Raw genomic sequence first — 21,628 nt, 5'->3', positions numbered from 1 at the left:
ATTCATACTTCAATTGCAATTTCTATACAGCGGAAGCAGTCCTATCATACTTTTTATTCTTCAGAATAGAGAATACAAGTTAACATTAATGAAAAACTGCTGATTCTAGATTTGAAATTATTGGGTTGTTACAGATAAAAGGCCTTTTTTTAAAATCAGCTTCAGAAATTGAGCACAGTACAAACAAACTTAAAGCGAAGAACTAAAGAGAATTTTAACAACAAAGTATTCATATTATTCACAAATACACATCATTCTTATACAAAATTCTGCAAACTGCACTAAACTTAATCTTTCACTGTTAAATTTTATTTTAAGTTTCTTTTTCTTTATGCTGTTAGATTCATTCGCGTAATCTTTGTAGGCCAGGTTTGTTATCAGTTCTATTAAGTAACAATACGTATCTTATTTCGATTATAGTTTACTTTTATTGAAACTCATTGCGGTTGCATACATTGGCTTAGAATTTTACCATGAGCGTAGAGGCCCGGGACACAACAATTCGAACCCGTTTCCTATGGCCAGAAAGGGCAACCTATGCTGTCCCGGACGGTAGTGGCTTAGGCCAACCGATTGGGGAGCGCGACGGCCTGAAGACAGGTTCCTCAGTAGGATTTTGTGGTCTAAAGTGCACCAGGGAGTGGTGAATCTGGTTTGCCGGTTCAGCGAGGGGTGCTAAGAGAGAGAGTTCAAAAATTTTAAAACTCCGTCGCAGTATAGTGCCATTCCTTTGCTGCCGGTTTTTGAGTACACGACGAGGATTCCCTTTGGGGAGGGGCTTTTTGGCGATTTCCGTGCCTCCCTCCTAATAGGGAGGTGTAGGGTGCGTCCGTGTAACGCCAGAATTGGAGATGGCGGAAGACGTAACTTAAAAGATTTACTGAAAAACGGTGTCAATTACAAATTTAGAAATCAAAAGAAAATTTCTCAATTCTTTGCATTTAAAATATATATATTAATCCATTGTAAAAAAAAAAAATAAGACTTATATATGCTATAAATATATTTTTTATGGTTATAACATATTTACATATAATACATTTGTAAACAGATTCCGATAATGGTGCTGATGATTTTTGCTTGAATAATAGAGAAATCGTGAGCTAGTATAGATCATCTTTATTTAGGTACATTTCTTAGTATAATAAATCACTGTAAAACAATACAGGTGCTGAAATGGATTCTCCATTTTCTTATGCCAATTCAGTTATCTATGTCAAATTCAATATTACTATGGCGGATCGAAGGCCGCGCGTTTGAATCCCGAAGCGGGCATGGATGTCATTTGTCTGTATTTTCCACCTATTAGGTGGACCACCTATTAGGTGCCTTTATAATAAAGAAACCATTGCTTCTGCCTTATTAGTGGGCCAACGCCTATGACGGCTAGCGCCTGCTACTGAGGGAGAGAAAAAATGCATCTCAAGTTATAAAGTACATTCGTATTACATACGTCAGACTCAAAATTTTCATCACATACACACTTACTATAAATATATGCCATTTTAGTCCAAAGGAGATTTGTCCCTGAAGGACTGTTCTTTTCGTTTTGCGATTTTGCGTTCAATCACTCTGAATGTCCGTTTCACTTTTCAAACTGTTGCCACCAAATGTAAAAGTCCGGCATTATATTTGAAGAAATTAAATAGTAAAAAATCTCCATAAATGTATGTCTATTTCTCGCATTGTGATAAAACAGCGGTACATAGAGCCATCGAATTTTGAATGACGTAATCCTCCTACGAATATGGGCATGTGGAAGACTAAATTTAAAATTTGGAATTATTTTTATGATCGATTTCATATTTTGTAAAACTTTAATGAATTTTTCATTAACAAACTCAAGGATTTCAAAGCGAGCAATGGCAACACTCTACGGGAAAAAAAAACCTTTTTATCTCCAGCGAGCGGAACCGTGTATCGGAAATTCTAAATACAGGCTCATTTTAAAATTATTTTGCGACATTGCTATTGAACTGAATTTTATGGTTTAAGTGCAAAGAACACGATATTTAATAAATAAAGGGAACACACAAAACGTTAAAAAAAGGCTCCTTTAGACGTAATTTAAAATCTGAAACATTTCAGTTTTTATTATTGTCATTATTTCTAATGGCGGGATCTAGTCGTTTGTAGGCGTTAACCAACTTTGAGGACGGAAGCGGTGATACTTATTTTAGAGGTACTTAATAGGGATGACATCTTTGCCTCCTATGAAGGGATGTACAAAACGGATTCGAAACCGGCCTTTCGTTAAGTGTTCGGTGGCAATGTTCGATTATTGAGAAGTGACATCCCTGCTTAATTTTATGAGATGATATTAACCTTTGAATTTAATATTTTATTTGAGGGAAAATTATTTAATACGAAAGAAAATTAGGTAAACGTATAACTGAAAGAAAGCGCATTTCATAGCTTTAATTAAAAGCACTTAAATGTTTTGACATTTTTTACGAAAACTACAAAATCATTGCGCAGACGGTAAAGTGATTAGTGACTCTGACTAGTGCACCAATGGGCCCGAGTTCAAGTCCCGAAGAAAGCATGCATGTAATTGACTTTAATTCAGTGTCTGCGTGGCATGGGAGCACTTAAATATGCATTATAAACCGAAAGTCTTCTCGGATGCTTTGGGGGTAAAAGAAGTGAGGTGGGAAACTTTTGGACCCGTCTACCCCGGGCGCGTAATGGCGAACTGCACATTCAGTTGATCAATGTTAAACGAATTTCCCACTCTGTGCATGCCCAGAGGGGAATTTGGCGCAATTTTAAAAGAGGATAAATACGGTATATTGTTGATTTTCTGTTATCTGGGCGTAAATAGTTCGGGTTTTTAAAACATGTTAGTTTGTAAGTTGTTTCATTACTTAGAGTGTAAATATCAATTGTAAATTAGCAAATTTTCGTTTAAGAAGGATTACAAAACAGGAAACATTGCAAAATATGTTAGCTGAATATTTATTGATTATACTTCCGAGGAATAAAAGCAATCGCCATACGTTTCATTCGTATATATATTAACAAATTAAGGAATAACTCCAGTTTAAATCACTGAATTAAAGTCAAAGATATTATTATAAATAACTGATATTAAATGTAATGGTTATGCACAAAATAAACCAAACAGAAATTTAACAGAAGCAAATGCAATAAACAGAAACAAATTTCCATAGTATTGTAAACAGTCGATTAGATCTACATGACAAACAGACTTGTGCAGGGTTGCTTATGCTTAGTCGCCAGTATTTATTTCTTCCCACGCCAATGGTACTCGACTGAGCATGCGCACTAAGCGAAATTCGTTAACAGTGATCAACTCAATGTGCGGTTTGCCATTACGCACCCCGGGCGCTGTCCTTCAGAATTGGAGAGGAGCTATACAAAATCGTACTGTCACCTATATGACTCTAATATATATATTCGTTAAACATTTTTAACAATTTACATTCAAGTTACTAAAACAATTTTCGGAATTGAACTTACTAACTATGGATTCACTCTTTTAAGATAATTCTACTAAAATTAATCTTAGAAGATAATATAATCAATATTTCTTTAGTAAATGTACAAAATCGTACTCTCACCTATATGGCGCTAATATAGTATATATTCTAGATATATATAGATCCAGAAACTATTAAACTAACGTAGATGAAATTATGTCATATGTTACTGGTTTATAATAAAAATAATTTATGTTAATTCAATACTATGATGCTGAACTATAATTCTTAAACGATGAGTAATTTATCCATTAAAGGTTACTTGCCAATATTCAGAGGCTGTTCGCCCATTTTTCAGACGATTTTGCTTTGCTGTAAAAAAGAAAATCATCTATTTGGAAATTTTAGTAACTGTAACTATATTTTTGAAAGTATAAATTATCTTCCGCTACTTGACAGTTTTGTTTTAATGCAAAATGTCGCTTTTAAAGAAGCAGTGGATAGAAGACTATGTAACTGTTCTTTCCGAAGAAAATTATTCGTATTAAAAACGTTATGAAAGCCATGGTTTTCGATATCTAAAGCTACAATAAGTAATATTGTCAACAACAAAGGAGAAAACTTCAAAATTTAGCGTCAACTGAAAAAGTTGTTCCAAATACGTATCCAAGGAAAAAACGGAATTTCGCAAAATCTTTAACATTAAAAGAAAATTCACCAAGTCAAAGGACAGTTGCAAAATCATTAAAAGGCTCAGTATCCACCGTAAATAAAATGATTAATGCTGATTTGAATCTTCAAAAGGCGAAAAAACATCATGTGTATCGTCTTTCTCCACGACATTTCGCCGAACGCTGAACGCGCTGCAGAATTCTATATGAGAAACATTTATCCGGACAAAAATGGGAAAATGTTCTCACAATAGAGGAATTTTGTGTGCACGTAAATCACTGCAATAAAACAGATCCATTTATTATCATCAAAGAGGAAAAAAATCTTAAAACGTGGGTCAAAGAACCTAAAGAATGTTTTTCTAAAGGATTTATCATTGTTGCTGGTTTTTCATATAACGGTAAAAAACGGAACAAGAAATGGGTATCAAGGCCCATATCCTTCAGTTATATCCCTACTAAATCTCCTGATCTATCAAAAATGTACTACTTTTAAACACGGGTTGTCCAAATGTCGACCTACAAACTTCTTAGACTTGTTTTAAAGCAGTTCAAGAGCAATGGGATAAAGTACCTCTTCCCATACCACAAAAGGCATTATTGTCACGGTGTATAAAGATAATGAAGAATAATGGTTATCAAATAGAATATTTAAAACATAAAAAAATTTGGTAAAATATTTCTGGAATTACAATGAAAAAAAAAAATGTCCCCCAATAAATTTAAATAATAAATATTAAAAAAAATCTGAAAGGTTTCAGATTTTGAATTACGTCCAAAGGGGCATTTTTTAAGGTTTTGTGTGTTACCTTTATTTATTAAATATCATGTTCTTTGCACTTAACCCATAAAATTCAGTTCAATAGCAGTATCGCAAAATAATTTTAAAATGAGCTTATCTTTAGAATTTCCGAGACACAGTTTCGCGCGCTGGAAATAAAAAGGTTCCCCCCCCCCGTAGAGTGTTGCTATTTGCTCGCTTTGAAATCCTTGAGTTTGTTAATAAAAATTTCGTTAAAGTTTTACAAAATATGCAAGCTATAATAAAACAAATTCCAAATTTCAAATTTGGTCTTCCACATGCTCATATTCGTAGGAGGATTACGTCATTCAAAATTCGATGCCTCTATGTACCGTTGTTTAAGCACAAAGCGAGAAATATACATACATTCATGGAGATTTTTTATTATTTAATTTCTTCAAATATAATGCAGGACTTTACCATTTGGTGGCAACAGTGTGAAAAGTGAAACGGATATTTATAGTGATTCAACGCAAAATCGCAAAACGAAAACAGTTCCTTCGGGGACAAAGCCCCTTTGGACTAAAACTGTGCGAACAGGCTTTGTATAATATTGCGTTATACATAACGCTCGCAATCATCTGAAAGAGAAATTTAAAGGCAAGTGCTCTCAGGTACTTCATTCGTCTCGAGACCGAAAAGTTTAGCACCCAGAAAGCGAACTGATGAACCGGCGCAGCTGACGATAAGCGGCCGCGGACTTCTCCTGTCAGCTCGCCGGCGGAGGAGTACCTACCGGTCGCCCAGCTTGGAGCTAGTAACCCTGTAGCCTCAGCGTTAGTGTTGACAAACGAGTTCTTTTATTGCTCACGCCGCATTCTTTTTAATAACCGTTCGCTTTTATTGCCCATTTTATGACTCGGAAGAGCTACTGCCGAGTATTCGTGTATCCAAATACATGATTATTATTTTTAACACGTCTATCAGATAATTTTATTTCTATTTCCCTTATGATATCCCTCGGGTTAGAGAGGGTGGTGTTGCCAGTCCATGCAATGCAAGATCTTTCATTTAATTTACATATTATAAGATGACGTTCCTTATCGATACAGCAAAATGAGGCATTTCGAAAACAATATCTGCTTCTTTATAATATTTTGATGATGTCTGGTAGCAACCAACCGCACTGAAAAGTAAAAACGTATTTACTACATAGGCTTTAAATAATGAACTTGTAGAGACATTAGGTTATTTGGAAGCAGGAGACTTGAAAAATGAGCAATGACCTCGCCGGGACTCGAACCACAGACTTCTCGAATACGCGTCGAGTATGCTGATAACTACACCACGAAGGCATGCTAAGAAGGCGGGAGAAATACCTTGTAAGCGCAATAATATTTTTACGCTGTTAGACCTTAAATACTGAACTGAATAGTATTGTTACGCTGATTTCCAAATCAGTAATCAAATTTGCTTATTAAACACAGATTATTTTTTATTTAGCGATAATTACTTTATAAAAAAATTCTAGTAAATTTAAAAAAAAATTTTATATCTTAAACACAGACACACACACACACATATATATATTTAACTCAGCAGAAGTTAACTGGCATTTTGAGGTTTAATTTTATTTTATAACTGTTTCTCATTGTGTATGTATGTTTTAAGTTTGGTTATTTCATTTTTCTATCCTGGATATAGTAATGTGCTTATAGTAAATCTTTCTGAAAAGCGTTATTTCGAAGTTAATCCAATCATGCGGTTCTTATAAAACAGTTAGGACAAATGTGCTTACATAATGACAAATGAGAAGTTTAATGATAAAATTTGCTAATCCAAAGTTTAATTAACCAACAGGGATGAAGCAGGCGGCAGAAGATATTATATACCACGTTTGAGAAACTAAACCATATTGAGCTGTGACGTGCGGCGCTGAAAATTTTGTTACATAAAAGTAAAGCCTGATGGAAATAGTGTGATTTCATAATCAAAATTGTATTTAAGGATTATTATGCACGATGTAATTAAGAAGTACAAATTATATTTAAATCTGTTTTTAATCGGAAAGTCTATTTTTAAAGTACAAAAGATCTCATTTCCCGTGGATTGTTAACAGCTTCTTGCCTCGTGTGTTTTGACTTATCTCATTCTGATAGTAGCATCAGAACAAGTCCACGAACTTCATAGTGGAAAGGAGAGAAAGATTGCGACTGTCGTTGGTAAGAGCTTCATGAGCACCATACAGGTGACGGAACCACTTCGCTCAGTTCCGCACCCGATTTTGATGGAGAGCACCCCGGGAGGACGGATCCGAGGATCTATTTCCTCACTTTCCCTACCATCAACCTCTCAAGAAAACTTTCTGCTCGTCTCATATTTAGAGTGCCTTCATGCCGTACAGACACTATACATTTACAAATATCCATGCCTTCTCCGGTATTCGAACCCGAGACCTTCGGTACAGCAGTAGGCACCCTTAACCAATACACCGTTTGGTCAGCCTGCATTGTACTTAGTTTTAGGGCTCTGACATGAATTCCGGTTTTGGGCATTTAGGTTGGTTTTATTAGAATCAGGCAGAATTCCCCAGGGCTAAAGGAAAACATACTTTCGTAGAGAACATTTTTAGGGAAAGTAACTTGTTTTTACATATTCAGGAGCGCAGGCTTTCCCATTCCGCGGGATCTGAACCTGGGCCGAACTACCAGTAGCATTCAGTGCTCTTACTCCCTCGGCTACTTGTGAGCACTGAATTCGAACATACGTTTTTGATTTATACAAATACAGCAAAGCATTTTAGGGCTATCTGTCTTAGGCCAAGGATGCCTTGGGGAAGACTTTCGAAGGTAAAATTTACTTACGTATTTAAGTTGGACCTTAGGTTAACTACAAAATACCTATGCAGCTAGCCCATTTACCGACTTTTGAACTCCGAATCGACATATTAGGGTTCTGCCGCGTTAATTATTTGGCCAAGTTTGACACTAGTAGGCCAAGTTCGGATATAAAGAATGACCGGGAAAAGGCTTTACACACGTTTTGCTAAAAAATAATTGAAATGTTTATTTTTTCTTTCCTTTCAAAGAGTGTTAGCTAAAAATTTATTTCTAAATATTTGCAGAAAATAGAAAACGAACTACTATTGCATATACCCAACGAATACCTTATCAGAATCCCCATGATAATTCTCGGATTATCTTGGATTTGGATAACAACTGTAATTAATATGAAACAAAGAACGCAATATTAATAAAAATGATAATCATAATTGTGATGAAGAATGAAAAAATTCTGGACGAAAGTACCTAATATATACCCCTACATAACATATTTTTTCTATCTCAGTAATATTTCAAATATTCATAAGAATTATCAGTTAGATAAATTCCAAATTAAATGCATTTTCATTTTTACCAATTAAATGCGTTACTCAAGCAAGTAAAGATTCAAATAAATAAGAAGTGCGTTTACTAGGTTTAAAACACTCAGTTTGTTAACCATTAATAGATGGACTAAATCTAAAAGATAAATCAAATGTTTTGTGTTCTTCTTTAATATGGTAAGATTCTGAGAGTACGTGAAAGTGCATGGAAGTTATCCAAAACTTGTACTTCGTGCAGAAGCAATACATTGCTTTTAATTTGTTCAGTTTGTTAACAGATAACAGAATGCTTAAATTTGAAAGATAAATTAAAGATCTTACGCTTAGTCGAATAGCAATATTATGGAAAATATATATTCCCTTAAGCGTGAAAGATAAAATAAAGACGTAATATTTCACGTAGAGACAAAACTTTTCAAGGGCTTTCCGCTTTTTTTGTTCGCTTCCTAGACATGATTAGATATACGAATTTGATTTTACCAAGATGTGATTTTATATGTTATCTCAAATAACACACCTTCTTCAAAGTGTTAAGAAAAGTAATTCAAAAATCCATCCAATCCGAGAATTCGATTATCGAGCCGAGGTGTAGTTCCGTTTAAGTCTGGATAAATTTCGTAAACGAGAGTGGCATTATTTTCTTTGCTGAACCTATGTATTCTACCTTATTTTTCTTCAATTAAATTATAACCTGATGATTCAGTCTCTGATTAACTATATAAATTCTATTTTTTTTTTTTTTTTTTCTTTGCTTTTAGGAACAGCGAGCAAGGGGTGATCGTAAAAGGTCATGAGCATGTGCAAGGGTTCGGGAACAACCTCTGCCGAATGGGACATCAACGACAATAACATTCCGAAGGTACGTAAAATTTTTTATTAATGTGTAACTACTCTCAGCACATCTCAGACGAGGTTAGTAGGTAGCAGTATGATTATAAAACTATTATTGTAACTTAGCTTTAGAATAAAGATCTTAATACGTTAAGGCCAATTTGAAATGTGTGTTGATGCCACGGAAGACAATAAAGGACAACTATGCATGATTCATCGAATATTTTTGTTTTTAATATTATGGCCGAAACTCTAGTAAGATGTTTTTCGAAAGCCAGAAGGTTACGATCGTCTTAAGCAAGAAGTCGTATTTAGAAGCAAAGTTTATTGTAGGCAACAAGGGGATCTGTAAACTTATTATGAGTCAATATAAAATTTATTAGGGAAATCTATGTTTTTGGTTTCGGTATAACTCACTCGTTGTAGAAGGAGTAATTTCCCACAATTACAGCTATTTTCTGGACATATGAGGGTATATGCAGTTTGTAATAAACATTAACGTGCGTGTTTTGATTGATTTTGCCGAGCAGATAAAACCATTGAATGTTGTTGTTCGTTCTGAATTCTGGTTTTGGCCAACGGGATGACAGCATGGGCGTTTTTCGTAGTCCTCTATGAATATGAGCTGATTTTCTTAGTAAAGCCTTCTTTAACGGTATCCTTTCCTTTAGACAGGCCATTATATTATGCCTTGCTATAATCAAACAATCAAATTTTTATAGGATTTTTATAGACTAACAGACGTCAGCAGCCCACTATTGTATACAGGCTGTATCAGTCTTATCCAATTCTATCAATACTAGCTCGCAGCCAAATAAAAGTACTTTTACGAATGCTTACTTTTAAATGTTAACAAGTCTGATCTTTATAAATCAGTATTTAAGAAAATAAAGCCTATGATCATCTTTTTCCAAAATGTAGTTAATTGAGTCAATATAACCCTTCAAAAATGTATATTAAATTATCTCTACATATAATAAAACAAAAAGTCTGTCTGTGTGTTTTTCGTTCGTTCTGCGTGTGAGCTAATCGACCCAGGGCTACGAAATTCGTTACATAGGATGCATCTTGAAAAGAGCCACTGCACCTCAAAGCGATTTTTTCAAAATTCGAATCATATTTTTTTTATTTTATCTTTTTTGATAAAAATCGCATCATTTTGAATAGTTTCATTCTTTTATGTGGTTTCGGCAACAGGTTTTCATTCATTGCCTTGGCTACTGGACTGCTGAATGTTTTCTCTTGAAAATATGAGATTTATTGCATATTTCGTTGTAATTTTTTTATATTATGTTTTAATTACATCTAATTTTAATTGTATAAAACGTTCTGCATGTTTTTTAGTAAAGAAAGTGTTCTTCCTTTATACCATTTGAATTCTTAAGATTTTGCAACGGGAACAAAAATTTAAACATTCAATTTTAATTTTTTTTTTGGGGGGGGGGGTCAGAGTCACCACAAATGTTTAAAGGAAATTTGGAAATACTTGAGCCAAAAAGCACATTTAAAATTTTATAATGGTTGTTGAATGACAGCTGCAAAATTATGAAGAATTCTAAGGATCTCCTAATCTTCTTTTTTGGGCTATGATAGTTCCCCTTGCGAAGCCGTTATTACAATTAATAGAAACATATTGCGTCAGTTAGTTGAAAAATAAATAGCATATTGTTTTTAGCTTATCCCTGGCATTTCATGTACTAAATCCCTTCCACGCAACTTTTCTTCCTAAACTTCGTAAAATAAGTTGTTATTTTTTAAAATCTTTACACAATAAATTATTTTCAGTTACATGCTAGAACATCGTATTTTAATATTATTTCAATTAACATTAATATTTATAAAATTTAATATTGTTACGAAATGTTCAGCCACGATAAGAAGATAGCTTCACCGCAAAGTAGGTTTGGGTTTGGCAGAAAATGTCCAATGAAGGTAGGGTTGCCATATTTGGTGCGAAATCGCCCATTTGGCGGTAAAATTGACAATATGCCATAGACGGATGGAGAACCTTCTGGAACGAATTCCTACCGGTTTGGACCAGAATGTTCTCGAACGCAAGCCAAAAGCTATATAGACCCTTGCTGGAACGCAGAGAGTCAGTTGATAGTCAGTCAGTCAGTTAGTACATAGTCCATCCAGTTGATCGTCAAGCTAATCTCAAGCTGGTCGTTGTCTGTATCGCGAGTTGGTGCATCGTTGAGACTATCGAGTGTATCGTCTAGTGCTTCGCGAGCTGTAGCGTGGAGAGTCTCGAGAGTACGTAGAGTTCCGAGAACGACCGAACCGAGTCGGGAGCTGTACGCTGGTGCTTTGCCGTGAAGCTGTCTTCACCGTTATAGCCTGAAAGTTGTGCTGTTGTTGTTTCAAGCGCGTTTGCCGTTTCGACGACCGTAAACATGCTTTTGGAACAGTCCTGTGTAATACTAGCTAATAAATTGTGTTTTGGTATTTCATCAAGTGCTGTTCTCATTATTCACTCCAAATCCACGAACCCGTACGTAAAAAAAAAAACGTAACAATATATTTAAATCTGGTGTTTAACACCTCAATGGTCATCAACGAGCTCGCATTCCATTTACGCATCGCAATAGGCACAAAGGAACCAGCTGGCATTACAAATTTATGCCTGAAAGATATCGCGCCTATTTGGCAGAAAAGAATGTCTTAATCTCTCAACCGCAGAAGGGGTAACATTACATGTACTATTTTTTTCATCTGATAGCCACGTTCTGTCCCTGTATCCGTATATTTAAATGTGATGAGAAGTTCTGTAAGGAAGAGACTGTTTTAAACAGACGTTAGCTCTTGGATTCTAATGACAGGTAAAAGATATAACGCCAACAGGATGGCTGACTTACCCAAAGACTGAGCCTTACGTAATTATAATACCCCTCTGGCGGATGGCCACAAGAGGAAGACTTTCAGTCTTTCAGTCTAATTACAACGAAATGTCGTACTTCAAAGAAGTAATCTGATATATATAATATATATAATATATATGATTGATGATATATATAATATATTAATAATGATATATATAATATATAATATCTATAATATCGATATAACTTCAAAGAAGTAAACAATATATTTAAAACTCAAGCTTCAAAGAAGTGATGACATCCTGAAGTTCGAAGCAGGGGGTGGGGAATAGCTCTACAAAAAAATCTTTGGAACCACAAACTTCTTGAAACGTAACTATCTAAATCAAAATAGTGGGTCTGCATACATAATACGATACGAGAATCATTATGATATCCTTCAAGATATTCTGAAAGAGATGGGTAAGCTGGCTGACGATTGAGTATTTTTACCGAAATGACGCATCAGTAGTTGCGAAGTTTGTGTTATAGAATAACCAATAACCAAATTTCAGAAGGCGAGAAATTAACTACATACCTAATTATTTAAATGGGTTTGTAGACTTAAATAATAAGACTTTCACAGCCAGATCAACTTTCAATTTCTTATGTTGTACTGCTGTAAGGTATACAAAAGAATTCGGCACCTCATACAAAAGGTTTCACGTAAAAAACGTTTTCCGATGCGCAAATGGGCTGTTATCTGTGATAAGCTGTGGACATATTTCTCGCAACTGGGTTGCTTATCGCAAAATACTTGAATAATCATTCTGAACAATTTTAAGGCTCATCCTAATTTTATTAGAATGCGCCTTTTCATCCTTTCTCCCGCCTCTCGGAAGCAAAGAACGAACAGCTATTTCTCATCAACTTTCCACAGACTTTGAGCGCATTAACTATTTTTCTCACTTGCATTTTTTGTAGGCGGAGGCATTTTGAGATCTTTTATATATAAGTACTTCTTCTCCAAGAGACAGAAAAGTTCTGAACCCGAGATAACCCTTCGCCGACGCTGAGCTAGCTCACAATGACCAGGGAAAAAACGCCGAAGAGGGAGCCTAAATTTCGAAAAAACAGCTAAATGCGCATCGTTATATAAATGCTCTTTTAAAAAATAATAATAAAAAAGTGGATTTTAAAAAAATACCTTTTCAAACATGGTCTCCCATCCTGTCGTCGCAGATAGCTGTCACATCCGCTTGTCCCCTTTTGTGGTCGGTTTGCACAAAAGACTCGTGTTTTCCCGCAGGGGCTGGCAATGCATTCACCCCCTTGTGATTAGGGGGCAGATTGTGGGTGGCCGCCGACACGCCGGCACCAGCCTTTCAATGATGTCGCCGTTACCTAATCATTTTCTTCTCATCTTTTTAAACTAGTTAAATTTATAATTATAGAAATTTTGTTGATGTTTGGAGGTGTTTCTTTTAAAAAAATAATTCAAAGCGTAATTAAAAATTCCTTTAAGAAGTTAACATGTTTGTTACCATTCATGATCTCATTCGCTTGATTTTTAGCCCTAAGAGGCAATTTGTCTAGAAGGGCTATTAACTTCGTTTTCGCATTTTGCGTTGTCCACTATGAAACGGCGTTTCACTTTTCATATTGTTGTCACCAAATATTCGAGCAATTAAATAATGACGAATCTGCATGAATGCATGTATGTTTCTCGCACTATGAAAAGACAACGGTACTTAGAGACATTAAATTCTGAATAACGTAGTCCTACACTCAAATATGGGCATCTGGAAGCCCGAATTTGGAATATGTTATTTATTTTATTATCTATTTCATATTTTGTAAAACTTTAACGAATTTTTGATTAATAAACTCGACGATTTCAAAGCGAGCAGTGGCAACACTGTACGGATTTAAAAAAATTGGCTGCAGCGCTCGAGACTGTGTATTGGAAATTCTAAAGATATGCTCTCTTTAAATATTTTGTGATATTGCTATTGAATTGAATTTTATGGTTTAAATGCGAAAAACATGCTATTTAATAAATAAAGGTAATGCAGAAATCGTTAAAGATGCGCCCCTTTGAATGTAGTATAAAAAATAAAAGCTTTCAGATTTGAATTTTTTTTTTTTTTTTTTTTTTTTTTGAGGGTGGGGGTCCTATGCACTACGGAATGCTAACTGACCTTTCACTGCAAGGCCCATTATTTGCTCAATATTTCCTATCATGTTTTATCATGTATCACCATATTTTTAAATAACAGTCTCTAATTTTTTTCGCATTTACATCTTGAAGTATAAATGATGTTAAAATTTTTATGGGTTATCATCCAAAATGTTTTAGAAAAAATTATGAAAAATATTTAAAACTATAAACTTTTAAAACAAATAAAAAAAAATCTTAATTTTGTTTAAATTGAGCCTAAATTTCGCATTATGAAAAAAAAATCATGTAGATATAATTAAAAAAGAGATATTTATAATTAAAGAAATCCCATTAACACTGCAGAGTTAACATTTTTATTTCAGTGATTTTTTTTCAAGACTTTAGTGTAATTTAAGGCGTGGAATTGAAACATGGAAAGAAATCGATATGCCGTTCCAGAAGAAGTTCAGTATGTCAGAATAGCTATGTTGGTGCAACCCATATATAGATCTAATATATATCCCAAGTAGCGCTCTTGAGACATAAAAACGCAATTTGAATTTCTTGCACCGGCCAACTACAATAGGAAATATAAAACTATCCCCCTCCCTTTTCTTTGATGGCGATGAACATGGAACATACTACATTGTGACATGGTACTATGACTACTACTATTCCACTCTCCACCCACACACAGACACACACAGAATATTAACAATAATAATAAAGATTAAAAAAGTCAAAAATATCTGAAAGGTTTCAGATTTTAATGACGTCCAAAGGGGCGTTTTTTAACGTTTTGTGATAAAATTTAGTTCAATTGAAATATCGCAAATTAATTTTAAAATGAGTGTATCTTTAGAATTTTCGATGCACAGTCTGGCGCGCTGGAGATAAAAATGTGTTTCTTTTTCCGTACAGTGTTGCCATTTCTGGCTTTGAAATCGTTGAATTTGTTAATTAAAAATTCTTTAATGTCTGACAAAATATGAAATAGATAATAAAACAAATTCCAAATTCAGGGTTCCAGATGCCTATATTCGCTGGAGGATTACGTTATTAAAAATTAGATAGCTCTAGGTACCTTTTTTTATCACAATGCTAGAAACATATATACATTAATGTAGATTCTTCGTTATTTAATTTCTTTAAATATAAAACAGGGCGATAATATTTCGTGGCAACAGTTTGAATAGTGAATCAGCACAAAATGCCAAAAAGAAGTGCTTCTGAGCTAACGCTCCTTGGGGGCTAATAAAATTTTAAAAAGCATCGTAAAAAGCAAATAATATTTGGTGGCAACAGTTTGAAAAATGAATCAACGCAGAAAGTTAATCGACGCGCAAATAGCCAAAACGAAATTAATAGCAATTCTAGGCTAACGCCCCTTAAAAAAAAAAAAAAAAAAAAAAAAAAAAAAAAGTAGTTCTTTTAATATTATCAACACAAATAAAAATTAGCGTGTTTTTCATTTTCGGTTTGCGTCTACTTTTATTTGAGACTTCTTTTCTATTATATTTCTTTATGGTAATCTTCCGGTATTTCTTCCGTCGGTCATGACGTGTAATTGCGCTGCGACATCATTTGTCATTCACTCAAATTCGCAAAAGCTGCCATTGTACAAGATATAATGTCTATAATTTATCTTTCAGATTATCAAGCTAATTCTTATCAAGTTGAGACATTTAAAATCAATAAAAGCCCTTTTTAGTAATTAAATTCTTTACGTTTAAAAATATCCAACTGATTAATTTAAAGTATTTACAGTTTAATTTACAACGTATCCATCTGATAATTATGACCACTAGCAGCATTATTGTAATTAACAAAACATGTTTCTTTTTCCGTATGTTACGTAGTTTTCTATAAGAATCATGAGTTTTTGTACTATTTTCCTTCCCTTTTCGCTTTTATTCATTTTACTTAAGCCGAGAGCTGCCCAGCCGGTGTGATGGTTAATGACACTGACAGCCTTAGCGATGGGCCCGGATTCGAATCCCGGAGAAGGCATGGTTGTAACTGTCCGTCCCCTTCATAGGAGGCAACGGTGGCCACCTATTAGGTGCTTCCATGATGAAATGACCACCACTTCCGGCCCTTGTAGAGGCGCAGGGCTAATGGCTATTAAATAAAGCGCCCAGGCATTAAAAAAATACATAAGCCGAGCACTAAAGTCTCTGAACACTGATAGTTCGGGCCGAGATTAAAATCCCGCGAACGGCTTTTTCGTGTCTTTTCCCATATATAAAGTGGGTACGAGCTAGTTTTCCTTAGAAAGTCCTCCACGAAGACATCCTTCCCCTTCGGCAGATAGCCCTCGAACTTTGCCGTAACCGCATAAACCAAACCATTTTTCTTAAAACACCAGATTTTAAAATTTTGCTTTCCATTGTTATTGTTACATCCCTTGTTTCCCGATTTTCCTTTTGTTAAAATTCTGATTTTTTTTCTTTTGGTAAGACATTAAGCTTTGGGTATTGCATCATTTCATAGCAATCACTATCATTTCATTGGCGATATATCAAAAGCAACTTTTATATTACTCAGTTTCTGCGAATGATGTCCCTTGGCCAGTAAATTCCAAAAATGCTTCTTGAGATGAATTAGATATTAAGGAAAACTGGGAGGGGGAACAGGAAGCTATTAGGCGCAATTTCACCGCAGAGAAAGGCAAGCGCAATTATATCCGAAGAGTTTTTTATTTCTACCTAGATGAATTATTTGCGGTTCTCAGACATTCTCTTTGCTTGACGATCCCGCCAGAGGCTAACATCTTTTTAGCGAAATCCCAGCTTCTGAATCTCGCAACTTGCTTGTAACGAATTCATTTCCATGGCATGTTTTCAAGGATCAGTGTCTCATGATCAGTAGTGCTCTGTTCCTCCTCCCCACCCCGTTCTTTTACGCCCTTTCGCTTTGGTTAAACATATTCACTCCGCTGGCAAATTGCAACTTACTTCTGTATAATAGCACCTATTTCTCAAGTATTCTAAATGCTTTGTTTGCGGTGGAATGTAATTTTGACGCGTAGTACAGAAAATAACAACGCATGTCGAATAATAATGCATTTATTTCAATAAGCAATTTAATGTAACTAGTTTTAAAAGGTCTTTTTCTCTGAAACAAATTATTTTAGAACTGAGTTATAGAGAGCGAAATCTCGCTAAAACGATCAAACACTATTCCAGGTGATTTGGGTTTCTGACAGTGGTGGTCGCCTTGGAGAGGATATTCAATGCTTGTTCCTGTTCCCAGGCATGTTTTGATTAGTGACTGTTTAAAGGCGCTTATCATCGGGAAAGGATCGACGTGTTTATATTAATTTTAAATGTAAATAGACATTTCTGTTTTCTTCTTAATTTCTTGACATGTGAATCAGCGTTTGGAGAACTAAACTAAAAACCTGCTGGCATTTAGAGTGATAAATGCACAGAATAGAGGAATTCATTAGTAAAACATTACGTGCGAGAAACCTGCGAAAGTTTCCAAATGCGGATGTATGGCAAGAAAATTATAAAACAAATATTTTTCCCTCAGAATAGCATACTTCCCAACGTATTTTTCGCACTTAATTTTCGTGACAAATTTCTAAAAAGTAATATCTGAGTATTTTTCATGTCAAAAATACTAAACAGATATATTACCTTGGGACAAATGCAGGACATGGCAATTGTTCCTGAATGCCTAATTTCAATCTTACAGTCTTTTGAAACCTCTGTTTCCTGTATTAAAAAAACCTTTCTAGGATGAAATTAGCATGTTTTACATAACATATGCGCACATTGCTGTAATCACAGCTTGATTTCTAAAAGGAAAATACAGCGGTTATATGAAACCAAAAATTTATGGATGGATCATAGAAATGTGGAAATTAATTTCACCATTAAAAACTGAATACTATTTTTAGACCACCAAAATTTCTAACGCTTAGGATGATTCTTATTCTGATTTAATTTGCTAAAGCGTTGTGAATAACAGCATCTATGAATCTACAGAGTTCGGATAGAGACAGCGTTTCATCAGATAAACAAAATTAGGAAGCCAGCAATATTTCAAATAATTATTTGGATCAATGGAGATAGGTACCTTATTTTTTGCGTTTCTATTCAATTCGTAAAGGTTTAAGTAGTCAAACATTAGTTCAACTTTTATTTTCAGAGCATTACCACTTATCAAAGCTCTCCAGTTGCCAACGGTTGGCAAAAACCCCGAACTTTGGCAGTAAGACCGGGTACATATCAAAGCAAACTGGCTGGGAGTTTACTCGCTTTTCTGTACACGTAACGTGCATATAAACGATTTTCCTTCGAAAATTCTTCACAGGCATCACTTTCACTAATCAAATAATTGTAGTGTGCTTCACCGTGGTAAATTTATGTGTAAAAGCCATTCCTGTTTTTCGATTGACAGTCGTGGCGTGCTTTGACAACCTAACCTGTCGGAAAACGGTACAAACTTTATGCAAGATTTTATATTATTAAACGTGTTTTAAAAAATTATGATGTTAATTACGTCATTATCATTTCCTTAATTTATAAGGAAAAATTTCGGTATAGAAGAAGAAACTCGACCTTTGAAGAAACTCGTGTGTTTTTCGCACCTCGACTTACTATTAATTAAAACTCTACAAAATGTTAAAATTAGGTTAGGAAATACGGTAGGTATAATTTTTCAGTAGCATTCTTAAAATAAATGTATGTAATGTATGTATGCAAATGTAACCTTCTTATGAAACAAATTCAAGAGGGAAACGGTTCCTGCGAAATGACCATAGCAACCCATTTTACTCGAGTTTCCAGTTATTCTAGGTAACATCACTCCGTATTCTCCCGCAATCGTGGTTGCAAATCCAGTTGAGAATTTAATAAATACCAGATGATCTAAGCTCCGTGATTTTAACAGGTTACAAGACGTACGACAGCGATTCAAAAACTGATCCCTGGGAAGGAAGGGAGTTCAGAGTCAAACATTCCCATATGATAAATCCAACTTTTCTTATATATATATTTTAAAACTTTTCTTATATATTTTTTTCTTATATATATTTTAATATATATATTTTTAAAATTTAATTAAATTTTTTTTTATGGCGGACACCAGCCATTTTAGGCTTTAGCCACTATTAAGGCCAGAAGCGGTAGTCATTTTATTAAGCAGGCACCTAATAGGCGACTACCGTTACTTCCTATGAAGGCAATTTACAATTTACACCCACTCTGGGATTCGGACGCGGGCCGCATATAAGCATTCTATACCGCGCCATGCGCATAAGGAAAAATCCGTACTTGTGATTGGACATACTTTCAGATGACATCATTTTCTGTTGGCATAATGGCGTTTAGGCGGGGTTCCTATGGTTTTGTTTTCGTTGAATAACGCGCCGCAGTGACACGAAAGCGGGAAAATTATCGTTTGTTTCCTTTGAAACTAAAAAATTTAGCTGCAGCTTTCTGCAGATGGCTTCTGATGCAACTTCTCTACAAATATTATTTTTATACAAAGGTGCAAAAGATGCTACACATTATAACTGGGCGATATCATTCAATTTAAAATACGTATCTCTATTGTTCTGTTCCAAATCTTTATTAGTCTAACTTAAAAAATAGATTTTGCTTTTTGAGAGTGATTATAAATATTGTGAATTTATTGTGAGCTTGCGTAATGTTAGCTCCCAACGTCGTTTTTGCTATTTCCGAAAACTGACTCGGCTCATGCTTTCGCAGATTGCATCAGTAGACAATGGATATATAATGAACATGAAGTAATTAATTTATAATCACAAAACTTTTAATATGAATGGTTTTAATTTAAGAATTCATTTATTAAAAATCTCTGCTCTTAATATTAATACACATTTACGGAGTTAGCACAAGAAGAAATAATACTTTTCCTCTCTAGGGAAAAAAATCGCTTCCTTTTTGTATATTAAATTCACCACACTACAGTGTTGTAAGAAGTATAATCTCATAGCAACAAAAATATAACGCCCGTAATAATCCTGTAGGTACTGCTACCAAAATGTAAACAAACGGTATGGAGGTGGAGGTGGAGGCTTGGGCTGGAGGTGTACCCTCCAGCCCAAGCAAAGTCAGGGCGTTCTTAAGCGTAGAAGAAATGATGACATCAGAAGCCATATCCAGTCACGAGGACAGATCTTTCCTAATGTGTGTGGCGTGGTATAAAATGCTTATATGCATCGGGTCCTTCGGTACAGCTGTCAGTGTCACTAACTTTTTCCTGTCTGATTAATTCAAACTAAAATTTGATTTGTTATTTACTTTCACAATCAACAGTTTCTTCAAGGTTTCACAAAGTCCAAATCTTGACCTTTCTCCAAGCTAGACCAGTCTTAAGAACCACAGCTCGACTGCTTGCGAAATTTGCTTTCAAACAAAGTAACCTTTCTCAATTTGGGTTATACTAGAGCAATATAGATGCAAACCGGACAAAAAGCTATGAAATAACAGCATTTCCTCTGCATAACAAGTATATTTGTTCAAAATGTCTTTTTCTAGACTTGTATACAAGAAATAAATATCGAAATCAATTAAGCATCGAATCAGATTCAAGCATTCATTTTTAAAACATTGAATCTGATTCTGTATTACGAATGGCAAGAAGCATCACAGCAATTTTTTTAACAAGGTTCATATCAATAAAGTTTATGAACTAAAAAACAGATTTTCATAAGTTTTACAGTGAATTATGAACAGTACGAAAATATTTTTTAGCTAACCCTGAACTCAATGATTTGCTTGTTAGCTTGTAGAGACATTAGGTTAATTGGAAGCAGGAAAGATGAAAAATTAACAACGCCTTCGCCGAGAATCGAACCGTGGACCTCCGGAATACCGTCCAGTGTGCAGATCACCACACCACGAAGGCACGCCAAGAAGGTGGGAGAAATACCTTATAAGTATGATTAGGATAAAACCTGTGAGGGCTATTTGTCCAAGGATCCTTCGATGAAAAATTTTTTAAGAAAATGGGTTCATATTTATATTACACATGGGTCAAAACAAACTATGAAAGGCCCATTGCAGGTATTCCATTCACTGCGACTGGAAACTAAGCCTACTAGCGTTCAATGGTCTTATCAATTCGACTACTAACGAGGCTTTCAAATTACATGGTTAAAATTCCGGCAAAGTTATCATGATGATGATGAAAGGGTTTAATTAAATAGCCATTGCTTTACAGCACATTATCAGAATTATTGGATATACGAATATTCTACATTGTTGCTTAACTCAAAAGAGTGCTGGAGCAAGATTCAAACAAGAAAGTCCACAGACACACAAAATTTTCCAAATCACGATGGAGTCAAAAAAACTCACAACTTTGTATTCCAGAGGAAAACAAATTTTAAAAAAAATAATAATCGCACCAAGTTGAACCAATGCAGAGCAAGCGCCTTTCTGTCTGTAGACAATACGAGAAACAATTTATTTACTATCCCTCGCCTTAGGCAGGTAAGGTACCAAGATGAAACCTCTGTGGCACCCATCCGTCATAATGAGAATGATAAACAGAAACAGAAGACTACTTATCCTTCTTTATTACGCCCGCCGCAGAAAGAGACAGAAGTACAAGT

General features: G+C 34.8%; 1 protein-coding gene across 1 annotated transcript in view; it reads left to right on the top strand.

Moving 5' to 3' along the window:
* Nucleotides 1–21,628, top strand: part of LOC118187791 (uncharacterized) — a 78,489-nt gene that overhangs the window by 6,340 nt on the left and 50,521 nt on the right. Inside the window, exon 2 of the mRNA XM_035358066.2 lies at nt 9,000–9,100. Coding sequence (XP_035213957.1) covers nt 9,032–9,100 — 69 coding nt within the window. The 5' untranslated portion in view covers nt 9,000–9,031. The remainder of the gene's footprint in view (nt 1–8,999; nt 9,101–21,628) is intronic.

This window comes from Stegodyphus dumicola, chromosome 1 (assembly GCF_044657685.1).
Source record: "Stegodyphus dumicola isolate Sdum_Otavi_A_Nest chromosome 1, ASM4465768v1".
NCBI lineage: Eukaryota > Metazoa > Arthropoda > Arachnida > Araneae > Eresidae > Stegodyphus > Stegodyphus dumicola.
This window is presented reverse-complemented; position numbering and strand designations above follow the sequence as displayed.